At 36.9% G+C, this 12,477-nt stretch overlaps 1 protein-coding gene across 10 annotated transcripts in view; it reads left to right on the top strand.

Annotated features, from left to right (window-relative positions):
- The window catches only part of Edem3 (ER degradation enhancing alpha-mannosidase like protein 3), a 71,982-nt gene extending 64,576 nt beyond the window's left edge, over nt 1-7,406 (top strand). For all 10 annotated transcript variants that reach the window (XM_040276763.2, XM_040276764.2, XM_040276765.2 and 7 more), the window contains one exon: nt 3,450-7,406. In XM_040276763.2, coding sequence (XP_040132697.1) covers nt 3,450-3,859 — 410 coding nt within the window. In that variant the 3' untranslated portion in view covers nt 3,860-7,406. The remainder of the gene's footprint in view (nt 1-3,449) is intronic.
- Nucleotides 7,407-12,477: the final 5,071 nt, after the last annotated feature.

The following is a 12,477-nucleotide window of genomic DNA, read 5'->3' as shown; positions in this document are numbered from 1 at the left end:
TGTGTTGTTTTTATTATGATTTTATAGTAGTAAGCAATATGAGCCTTATAACTTTCACAATGAATTTAGTTCTGTTTTGTAGCTTTATTTTGTTTTTATTATGAAAAGAGTATGATTTTATTTTTAGCTTGTGATTGCTACTATAGAGGATTGATAGGTATTTGCAGTGATTTTAATCTTATAAAATTACTTTATTTGCCTTAGTATTTTCTTATTAGAGTTGCTCTAGGTTTTTATAATAATTTACAATAATTTTATAGTTCTGTTTCCTGTACTTATACTGTTTATTCTATTTTCTTATCCTATTGCTTTATTTAGATTTCAAAAGTAATATTGTATTATATGTAGTCAGAAGCTCAGTCTTCACTACTAGGCAACACAATCCTGCACCCTTTTCTGTCCTTCTAAACTACAACAATACAATCCAGAAAGAAACTTAAATATCTTTCTTTGGTTCTCCTTGGAACTTAAGCCCTAAGCAACTAGCTCCCTGATTTCTTTGGATTCCATCATGGTTTCCCTAACTGTTTAATTAAATTTACTTCTTCTATATCTCAGAAGACAGAGAAGATATGTGAGGACTTCTCCCTAAAAAAAAAAAAAACAAAAACAAAAACTAAGGACATAAACTTCCTTCTTAAGCAGGATGAATCAATTCACATCCTGTCTGCATGCCCACATTTTCTTCAGATTTTCTGTTTTTTTTTTTTTTTTTCCTTCTTTGACTAATGAACTCAGCTTATCCTTTAAATCTCAGCTCAAGGGTTACTTTCTGAAGGAACCTCTCATTTCTTTACTTACAATAAGCTTTCCTAACACCACACACCTCTTTCAAAATATGTGTCATAGTTGGAGTTTTTATTTTGTGTATTTAAATATCTTTTTCCCCTTTGGACTATGGGATGCATAAGGGTAGGGACAGCATTTGATTTTGTCCCTCATTTTATCTCTAGTACCACACACAGTGAACACTCTGTAGCTATCTGCTGACTGACTGCATCACAGAAGCAGAGACTAAGATATAACACTCGGGCATTGATACTATTTAAACACTTTTGCAAGAACCCTAATAAAATGCCTCTAGTTGTTTCACTGTATATCCATTACAAGAGGTTTAATCTACTCTTCAGCCTTGTAGTGGATTTTAGAATGAGTATGCCTTAAAATTCATACACATACAATGGGAAGTTTTGTAAATAATCTCTTCTTGTCTTTGTAAAAATATTTTATTTGATCTGTTGCTTTAATACCTATATTCACCCAAAAATCTTGCTAAATGAATCTTCACAGCTTACTGAGTGATAATTTCACTTTTCAAAGATACATTATTTTAAAATATAGCAGTGATGATATGTGCTGTTTAAAATTGTATTCTATTTATTCTGTTCTTTTTTTTAATTTATGAGTTGTTTATTTCTAGAATTTTCTGTTTAATATTTTTGGACCAAGGTTGGCTGAAACAACAGCAGGAAACTGAAAGAGAGAGAGAGAGAGAGAGAGAGATCTTAAGGGACTGGCAAGTCCAAACTTACAGGGCCAGCAGCAATCTGCAAATGTAGGTAAAAGATGGTTTTGTAGAATTGAATATAAAATCCATAAGACAGGCTAGCAGACTGGAACACTCAGGTGGGATTCCTGTGTAGCAGTCTGGAAGCAAAATTTCTTCTTCTTCAGGGTTTCTCTGTCTTTATTTTCTTAAGGCCTTCAGCTGATTGGGGAAGGCCTGCCCACATTCTGGAGGATTCATCTGCTTTATTCAAAGTCAACTGGTTCAAATGCTGATCAATCACATCTACATTTAATTTATTTTTTTCTTTAATTTTTATTGTTGGTTGTTCAAAACATTACATAGTTCTTGACATATCATATTTCACACTTTGATTCCAGTGGGTGATGAACTCCCATTTTTACCCCGTATACAGATTGCAGCATCACATCAGTTACACATCCACTGTTTTACATATTGCTATACTTGTGTCTGTTGTATTCTGCTGCCTTTCCTATCCTCTACTATCCCCCATCCCCTCCCCTCCCCTCCCATCTTCTCTCTCTACCCCATCTACTGTAATTCATTTCTCCCCCTTGTTTTTTTTCCCCTTTCCCCTCACTTCCTCTTGTATGTAATTTTGTATAACAATGAGGGTCTCCTTCCATTTCCATGCAATTTCCCTTCTCTCTCCTTTTCCCTCCCACCTCTCATCCCTGTTTAATGTTAATCTTCTTCTCATGCTCTTCCTCCCAACTCTTTTCTTACTTACTCTCCTTATATCAGAGAAGACATTCGGCATTTGTTTTTTAGGGATTATCTAGCTTCACTTAGCATAATCTGCTCTAATGCCATCCATTTCCCTGCAAATGCCATGATTTTGTCATTTTTTAATGCAGAGTAATACTCCATTGTGTATAAATGCCACATTTTTTTTTATCCATTCTTCTATTGAAGGGCATCTAGGTTGGTTCCACAGTCTTGCTATTGTGAATTGTGCTGCTATGAACATCGATGTAGCGGTGTCCCTGTAGCATGCTCTTTTTAGGTCTTTAGGGAATAGACCGAGAAGGGGAATAGCTGGGTCAAATGGTGGTTCCATTCCCAGCTTTCCAAGAAATCTCCATACTGCTTTCCAAATTGGCTGCACCAATTTGCAGTCCCACCAGCAATGTACAAGTGTACCCTTTTCCCCACATCCTCGCCAGCACTTGTTGTTTGACTTCATAATGGCTGCCAATCTTACTGGAGTGAGATGGTATCTTAGGGTGGTTTTGATTTGCATTTCTCTGACTGCTAGAGATGGTGAGCATTTTTTCATGTACTTGTTGATTGATTGTATGTCCTTCTTTGAGAATTGTCTGTTCAGGTCCTTGGCCCATTTGTTGATTGGGTTATTTGTTTTCTTATTGTTTAATTTTTTGAGTTCTTTGTATACTCTGGATATTAGGGCTCTATCTGAAGTGTGAGGAGTAAAGATTTGTTCCCAGGATGTAGGCTCCCTATTTACCTATCTTATTGTTTCTTTTGCTGAGAAAAAACTTTTTTATTTATTCTATTCTCATGTACTATTCTCATGTACAAACTTTCCTAAATTTAGATATTTAATGAATTTTTGTTGTTTATTGCAAATTTATATGCATTTTAATATTGTTGAATGAATTTTTTGGTATTTACTAGTATTCATTGAAGTCAGTCTTCACTGTTATTGGTCATTCCTTTCAGTTTGGAAAAATGTTTATTTCCTAATGCTGGCATATTTTGCAAAATAAATATTAAGAAAATGTTTGCATTATTAGAAGACAATCATCTTCTCTTCAGTGCTAATGTTCACTGTTCTACATTAATGTGATTGTGTGACATTTTATTCTTTCTTTTATTGCAAAAACCAGTATGGCTTTTCAAGTACAGTAGTAAAATTTGAGAGGAAAAGTAGTATGAAGTTTGTTTTTTTTCTATACAGATCCTGAAATGGAAAATGAAGAACAACCATCCTCTGAAAATGATTCTCAGAATCAAAGTGCTGAACAGATTATATCGATTTCTCAGGCAGTTGATTTGGTTGATCAAGAGTCTCCTGAGGAAAGTTCTCTGAACTCTCACCCAGAGTCGTTGTCTCCGGCAGACAGCGATGATGCTGCAAGCCTTTCCCCTTCTGAACAGACTTCTAATCCCACAGAAGACCATGAGACTACAAGTCTTGATGGTGAATGTACAGATTTAGATAACCAACTTCAAGAACAATCAGAAACTGAGGAAGATTCCAATCCTAACGTCAGCTGGGGTAAAAAGGTCAAGCCTATAGACTCCATATTAGCAGACTGGAATGAAGATATAGAAGCATTTGAAATGATGGAGAAGGATGAACTATGACTCACTAAAGAATCTTGTGGTAGGTATTTTAAAAGCAAAGGTAAACTGTGGTCATAGACCCCCTAATACTGAGCAGGCTCTCCAGTGGGAGGCTTTAAGTATGGTGATGAGCAACCACGTTCTGACTGGGATTGGTAGTTGTCATAGGAATCTGGAGCATGCTGTGTTAGAATTGATCTTGTTTAAACTGTCCCATCAAAATGGAAAAACTCAGTCTTCTCCTCAAATGACAGTGTTGCACACCCTGCAGCATGTCAGGCCAGGGAAAGATTACTGGGCATTTCTAGGAACCATATTCTAGTCTCTGGATAGACAAGAAACACATTCAGTTAATAATGGAGTGGGAAATGGGAGTTTGTGTAGATTTCTAATTGAAGGAAGCTCTACTTTCCTGGTTTTGGGGTAAGAGGCTCTTCTTGGGAAGACATATGGGTCTTGTGGCATTCTGGTTATGCTGCCTTCACAAAATCACTTTAAGTGACCTAACTGGTTATGAAACAAATACATTCATGATAAAAAGTTTTTGCTCATCACTTATGCTTACTTTGTTCAGTGACAAAAGATTAAGATGACTTGATCCCCCCCATCCCAAACAATGTTCTTTTCAGTTAAACCAAAGGTGAAACCAATATACTTTCTCAGTGAGTTTTCTACATAAAGACTAATCAGTGGGATGATGTAAAAGGTCATATGTTATGGAAATTGGTTACTTAATTCTTTTGATAAATTGAGGAAGGGAGAAATTGTAAGTTGCAATATGAACTTTCCATGAGGCCTTCCATAGGGAAAGCTGTGACTACTCTTAAATGGAGCTTAGAGTTATATCCTTGTGGGGTAGATTATAAATCTTTCCCAGTCATTTCTTTTGGAGGTGGTTACCTCTAGCCATCAGCCTTACTCCAGCCCATGTTTAGTATGCAGTTTGAGCCAACAGGCCTGGATAGCCAACCTGAATATATTCTGTTCCATTTTTCTATCTTATGGAGCCATGATAAAAGTGGTAGTAGTCTAAAATTCCCATCTTTCTCCTTTGAAACTTTTGTTTCTAAAGTTATACCTAAGGAATCTGTCACATTTTCTGTTGAATCATGTTTTTTAGAATTGTTTTTGTTTTTTGTTTTAACATATTCTTTCTGATGTGGACTTGAAAATTACTCTATGGTAACCTGTGTAAAAAATTTACACAGTAGCAACTACATATAGCCATATAGCTTAAGGAAATTTTTTTCTTTCTTTCTTTTCTTTTTTTTTTTTTTTTGGTGGCAGTCTGGTGCTGGCCACATTTAAAAAATTGTTGAAATTTTGTTGTTGATATTGATAGACAGCCCATTATTGAAATCATGGCTTTACTCATTTTATTTATTTTCTTAAACTTATCTTAATCAGTTATAAAGGAATATTTGAGAGACTTAATTCCTTTCTTTTACCATGACATCACACAATAACCTTTTCCTAAAACTTGGTTTTGAGGTACTAAATAACCTACACTATATATGGAGCTGTTGAAGAACAGCAGTGCTGTATTGTACTTGTGTATATTCATGTACAGTATGTCTTAGATCCCAGGTAAATATATTTTTTTATAAAGGGATAAATACCTGCTTTTAAATTCAATCTAAACATAATTGGGTCAGTGAGTAACAAATCTAATAAAGAATTCACTTTGGTGGGAAGGGAAGGGGGAGAAAAAGTAGTATAACAAGACCTTTATTGGTCCTTAAAACCTGACACCAAAAAATGGATATTTTTAGTCTCTGCATGTGAAATTTGATGTAAGAAGATAGAATTATAATACATACAGTATACAGAAGGATAGACATAGTGCTTTGTTTATTTAATTGCAAAGCTGCCAAAATAGCTGAAGCTTAATTACTTGACTTGCCTTGATTTATAGGACTGGGGCTTGGAGAAAAGGAGCAGATGTTCCTCTAAGACTTTGATTACAGAAGCCTTATATACGTTGATTTGATTTTGTATTTGTAACTCAAAGCATTTCTGTCTAAATCTAATTCTTCTGAGTTATCAAAACCACATAATTTTTTTTTTCCAACAAGGAAAACTTAATGGCATGGAGGATGCTGTGGCAGGCCCTTTGGGAACAGCCATCTTACTGCTACTCTCCCTTTGGCCATTAGGGGGAGGTGTTGCCTTTCACTGAGATTTAGAAGCAAATCATTCACTTGTTTGATAAACTAAATCCTTTCTTTAAAAGAGGGAAAAAAAGTTTAATCAGTTATACTTAATACTCAGAATGAATTATATACAATTTTTCCCTAGTTAAGAATATATATACACACACATGTATATATATATTTTTTTTCATTCAGCTTCAAACACCAACATAATTGACTCAGCATTCATTTACTTATTTGACATACTGCCATGAAGTCATTTTTTAATTCATTAAAAAATTCAAACAGCATTAGTTTTTATAATGTTTTGTTTGTGAAATACCTTGCATAGATGTTTTATTTACTTGCTAAAGATTCAGGGAACTCTATGAGACCTTGAATTTAGAAACATCTGGTCTACCTCAGTTAAATGTTGACTGCTTAGAAATAGAGCTGAAATGATCACCACAGCCATAAAATTGACTAAGAAAGATTTATACAATGTTTACAAACCTGGAACCAAGTAAGGATTTTATCTGAAAGTTAAAAGTTATCTATTAGAGCAAGTATTTAATTCAGGTATTTTCAAGTTTTAAAACTTAACTTGTTTACCTAATAAAAATAGCTATATGTTTTTTTTGCATATAAAAATCCACTGAAATAATATGCCCTAATTTGCAGTACTTTTTCCATAAAGTTTTAAGTGTGAAGAATTGTAATTTACTAGATATGTTTGGGATGGTATATTTTGTTGGGTAAGTTTTCTTTTTTCTTTTTAACTGTAACAGGCTTCCAAAAAGAGTATAATTGTTTCAGAACAAATTACTTTGTGACATTTTCCTTTTCCTTTTTTCTTCACAGTATTAGATTTTAAAATGAAAAATTGTGCACTTTGAGTTTAATTTCCCTAATGTATCTCTTGAGAACTCTTTTAGATTTAAATTACTATCACAGAACCCTTTTTATAGTGAAGCCAGCATTTGTTCTCTCACCAAACCCCATGCCAAATTCATCATAAAGACAGCTCAGCATAAGAAATTTAAATAGTGCTTATAATTTTAGAGGGGTGGGTAGAATTTAGTAAATATTCAACTGGTCGTTTTAGGCACAAGGCTTCAGTCAGAACATAGAAAAAAAACATTCTGTGAATGAAACATTGTATGTTCAGATTTTATAAAAGACATTTTTAAAAGCCCAATTTACAGCCGTATATTTTCTTATGATGTAATTTATGAAAAAAGATGTCTGTACTAACAGGTGCTGTAACACTTATGTTGTTGGGTTTTATTGTTTGGTGATAAATGTATACAATATTTCTAAGGGAAACTATGTACTGTGATGTAAAAGTCTGGGCAAAATGTATATAATTCTTGTATATAATTGTGTATTTGATTATAATTACTGATTGTAAAGATTTAATAAAATATGTAAATATTTAGGTCTAGTTTTAATTTGAACTTTTAGAGTTATTGTGCATATTTTTATAGTTTGGATATTTTTAATTTTTTTCACCATTCTGTTCTCTTTTTCTTTTCATATTATCCCAGGGCATTGAATTTGGGGGGGACATCTTTGGGTATAGGAATCCAGGCATATGTTGAATTCAATTCCACAACTCAGTGTCAAGGGTCCTCAGATGATGGTTGGAAAAATACTAATAATTCAGTGTCAGTCCTGGTATCATGCTTATATTTTGAGCTTACTTATATTTAATAAAAATCACTTGGCCTCTTAATGTTATCATCCAAAGTAACACCAACCCTTCCCTGTGAACTCCAGTGAAGTAATTTCCTTCCCGTAACCTCTATACCATGACACTGTGCTTTTCATCTGTACTGTTCAAGGGTTCTGAACACAATTCATTGGTAACTGTTGTCTTTAAAATGAACAAACTGATACTTGAACATGTAAGCATCTTTCTCAAAGTGCACATTGAACAACTGGGCTGTGAGGCCTAGTTCCCGCAGGCCCAGGCTGGGGCTCTTTTCCAGTGCACTACCTTCCCCCGGCTTTCTCAGCCTTCCTCCCTTATTTCAGATGCTGCTCACCTTTTTCTCAGCCACTTTTTTCCCACTTGACCTTTCCCCCTTCTGAGATTGAAGTTGAGAAATGATAGTTATGTATTCTTAGGTTCTCTGGGCAAAGATTCTGGTCTTGGCATGTCCCCATTTGTCCAGGACAACGAATGCATCTCTGTTACAGCCAGAGTTAAAGGAACCCAGAGATAGTATATTTTGCAAGTTTTCAAAGGGGAGGTTGATTTTAAAGATATCTATTTACTAAGAAGGGCTAAATATTTTAAACCTTAATGGAGAATAGAAAGTGCCAGCCTCTGCATGCTAGTAAGGTTTCCACCTCTTAAACCTAACTAGTTGGTCTTGTTCTTGGGTTAGGCTAGTCAGTTACCATCTACCCTGAGTGAAATAGCAAATGGGAGGCTACTGACGATTTTCTAAACCCATAAAAGAATGTACTTTTGACATCCCAAATGACAGTGGGACAATTACTGTTTAGAAGTCGTGAGGTACTTTTGGCACAGTATTACCAAAGTTGAAGGTAGAAATATCTACTAACAGCAGCAGGTAATGTTGAGAAAATACATTGGGGTCATAATACGGTATAACTTCTAAAAAAGATTCAAATTTCCTCTTATGGTTGAGGAGAGAACCAAAGTCCCTAAATACACCAATGAAAGGAACTTCACGTTAAAAGGCTGATCCACCAGCCCACTGCTCTGTTATTGGCATTTGATAGCAACATGGGGCACACCCACCTTCATTTTTTCTGAACCTCTAAGAAAAGCCAACTCCCTTCAGGCTCAGAGGCAGTGTAACACTGCGAGCTCTCTTGTCTTTTTTCTCCACTTTCCTTCCAGCTTCCTCCACTGGTAGAGTAGAAAGCATTCTCTACTAAGTCCCTGGTAGCTGCTGCTACTAGAAATGCTAGTCTGTTCATTCAGCCACTCTGCCCCATGGAGAGCTTTAAGCTAATTGTATTCTGGCCTCAGTTGTCTTAACTGCACAATTAAAAACATTTTCAAAGCCCTGTGATCTAAGTCCCTAATCATTATTTCCTATTCTTCCAGTTCAACTTTGTCCACCGAGTTTGATAATTTTTCAGGAACCCCAATCCATCACTGCCCTTGACTTTGCTTCCTATCTTGGCCAGCATTAACCTCTTTTCCTCTATTGAACTAACTTGGCAAAACCTTAAATATGATTAAATCCAACTGCCCATTGATTGTACACCTAGACTGAAGGAGCTGTTGGAACTGGATGAAATCACCTCTCTTGCTGACCAGTCATGACTGGAAATCTCAAATGAGATTCACTACTTTCCAAAGTTCCAGGCATATTTCTTTATTTTTGCACTCTGAAACAAGTCTCACCCCACTGTTTAAATCTCCCACACTCCTCCCCTGTCACTTGCCTCATCATTGAGAAAATAGATGCAGATGAGCAGGCCCTCAACTTCCACCAACCCATATGCCTGCTGGATACACATTACGTGGACTTGCACTTAGAAATTTCCCTGCATGTGTACAAAGCTTTTTCTGGATAGCTGGACCCCTACACTTGAATCAAATGAATGGAAAAATTGTAGATGGTGGAGGTAGGTCTTATTTCTAAGGTGACCACCAGTTTCTCTGATCTTTGGCTCAAACATTTCATTATCTCCAATCAGAATAAGGACTTAGGACATAAAACACACACACACGAAACCTATTTTGCCAGCTTATCACAAGACTTGGAACCCTTGAGGAAAGGAAAAGTTTGGCCTATTCACTTTCGTCATGCTTTCACTAGCACCCAGTTCTTGAAAGGCACTCACAAAGCCTTTGGGTATCTGGTTTGGAATATATGAAATCATTTTTCCGCTTCCCCAAATCTCATTTGTTCTGAAAAAACTAGGATTTGTCATCACTGAGAAATGTTAAGTGATGTACCACTGGGCATGCTGGCACACACCTGTAATCCCAATGACTTGGGAGGCTGAGACAGGAGGATCACAAGTTTGAGGCCAGCTTTAGCAACTTATCAGGACCCTGCTCAATTTAGACCTTGTCTCAAAATTAAAAAGGGCTAAGGATGTGGCTCAATGGTTAAGCAACCCTGGGTTCAATTCCCAATACCAAAAAAAAAAAAAAAAAAGGAGAAAAGAAATGATGTATGAACTTTGAGACAATTGTGTAAAGGTAAAGGTAATTCTAAAAATATTTTTTTGTTGTTAGAAGTCGACCTTGAAAATAACACAATTCACACAGGGATCTAAGAATTTTAGAGCTAACAGGTTCTTGAGATCATCCCATCATTGATTCTCCTTATTGGTCTCCTTGGAAAACAGAAGGCAGAGGTGGGGAGTGATTTGACCTTGTTACCATTGTCTAGAACTAATTATGTCTTTAGCAAGCAAAGACGTTCCGGTGCTTCTGCTTTAAGGTCATGGTTTTGTTTCATAGCCTCTGTTCATCCATTTCTTTACAAGTTAACATTCAGCCAGTAAGGTAATCACTAACTTCAGAGCTGCCCTGAGATGCATTTGTAAAACATCAGGACTGTATGGAATATGGGTTAACCACCACTGGCTTAGACAGTCCACTGTTCATTGTTCACACTTTCTGCACCTTCAAGCAAAAATGTCATAATTCCCTGAAAACTGGTCTTTCTCGTTGGCAACATTTATTCTTCCCAATGAATAAAACCATTAATGAAACAATACGTTTTGTTCTTTTCTTTTGTGCTGTTATTCATCTTAATTATGTGTAGGGCAGAACTCCAAGCAGTGAGACCAGGATTCAGATCCTCTCTGCTGGGTGGTTTCAAACCCAAGGGTCCCCCAAGCTTTGTGATGTTGGCAGAAATGGTTCCCTTTAGTCCTGAATCATTGAATCTAGCATTTCTAAATTAGAGATTCTGAGTAACAGAACTGTAAGAAAGAATGATAAATGACCTGTCACTCCCTGCCCTCTCTTTTGGTGGTGCTTGGACTACAACCCAGGTCCTTGCACATACATGCTGAACACATTCTCTCCCATCCTCCCAACCCGTTTATATTGGTAAGGCAATTATGGAAAGTTCTAGATTCATGAAACCAGAGACATCACATTTCTAGCTAGTTCTTTCCTAACCTCTGTGAAACTTGGTATACCCTGTAATAATCATGCTCCTTTATGAGATGGCTATACTTATCAGGTGCTTATAGCTTAAATGTTATTCCCATTTTATGCATGAAAAAACTAAAGCCTAGCAAGTGGTGTCATAACCAGAAGCACTTTCACAGGGTGGGGGGGTGTCATAGGAAAAGAAAAGTCTCTTATAGGGTCCTAGTGGTGGCACCAAGGGAACTAAAGAGGGCAGTTGACTTTTTCTCAGTCTATTACATGTTATAGATTTTTTTTTTCCCCTCAATCTATTACATGTAATGTAGAAGCTGAGAGTCCAGACTCTGGAACCAGGCTGCTGAGGTTAGAATTCAGAGTCTGCCTCTCATTCTGTGACCTTGAACTGGGTCTCCCAGTTTCTTCACCTGTGAAGTGGGCATAATCATAAACCCGTTTTCAAGGATGGCTATTTCTGGAGAAGTTGGCTACTACCCAATATGGTTGCTATAATTAGCCATTGTGCCTTTAAGTCCCCTCCTCACATCACCTCCCTCCAGATTGCCCTCCTTAAGCTTCGCCTGTAGGTTCCCACTGTAGGAATCAGCTCTGTTGGTTGCTACTAGCATCTTGGCTGGGTGATCCGGCCTTTGACTTAGATGCGGGGAAGGCATCCCATCAGCAGAAACACGCCTGTCTCAATCTCTCAGAAAACAGCAGAAGGGCCAGGCGTGCATGCCTAGAATCCCAGCAGCTTGGAAGGCTAGGGCAGGAAAAGCAAGGTGCTAAGCAACTCAGTGAGAACCTGTCTCTAAATAAAATACAAAAAAGGGCTGAGCATGTGGCTCAGTGATTGAGTGCCCCTGAGTTCAATCCTCAGTACCAAATAAGTAAATAAATAAATAAATAAAAGCAGAAGGGGCTAAGGTTGTAGCTCAGTGGCAGGGCGATTGCCTAGCATGTGTGAGGCACTGGGTTCAATCTTCAGCACCACACAAAAATAACACACAAAATAAAGTATTGTGTCCATCTACAACTAAAATATTAAAAAGAAAAAAAAATATCCCTTGAAACAATAAAGAGCGTTCAGAAGTCAGGTGTTTGGGAGAGAAGCAAAAAAGAAATGGCCTGAATTGTTCATGGAGATCTTATGCAGCAGGAGACTAGGTAATAAACTGAATCTCAGTGTGAAGAAAAAAGGAAAAGTTAACACAAGGGAGGTGCATCCTCAGGACACCAGGATTTATTCTCACTGTAGTTACTGTCCCGAGAATCTCTGGGAGGCAACCGGCCAAGCAGGGAGGCTAGCCAGCTCTACCAGGCAGTACCAGGGCTGCCTCCTAGTGACATGCAGAGATGAACCAGGCGACTGCCCAGAGGGGTTTCCATCATGTAAAATGAGTGTTGTA

The sequence above is a fragment of the Ictidomys tridecemlineatus genome, chromosome 10 (genome assembly GCF_052094955.1).
Source record: "Ictidomys tridecemlineatus isolate mIctTri1 chromosome 10, mIctTri1.hap1, whole genome shotgun sequence".
Taxonomy (NCBI): domain Eukaryota; kingdom Metazoa; phylum Chordata; class Mammalia; order Rodentia; family Sciuridae; genus Ictidomys; species Ictidomys tridecemlineatus.
The sequence above is the reverse complement of the archived record's forward strand: the minus strand, read 5'-3'. Positions and strand labels throughout refer to the sequence as shown.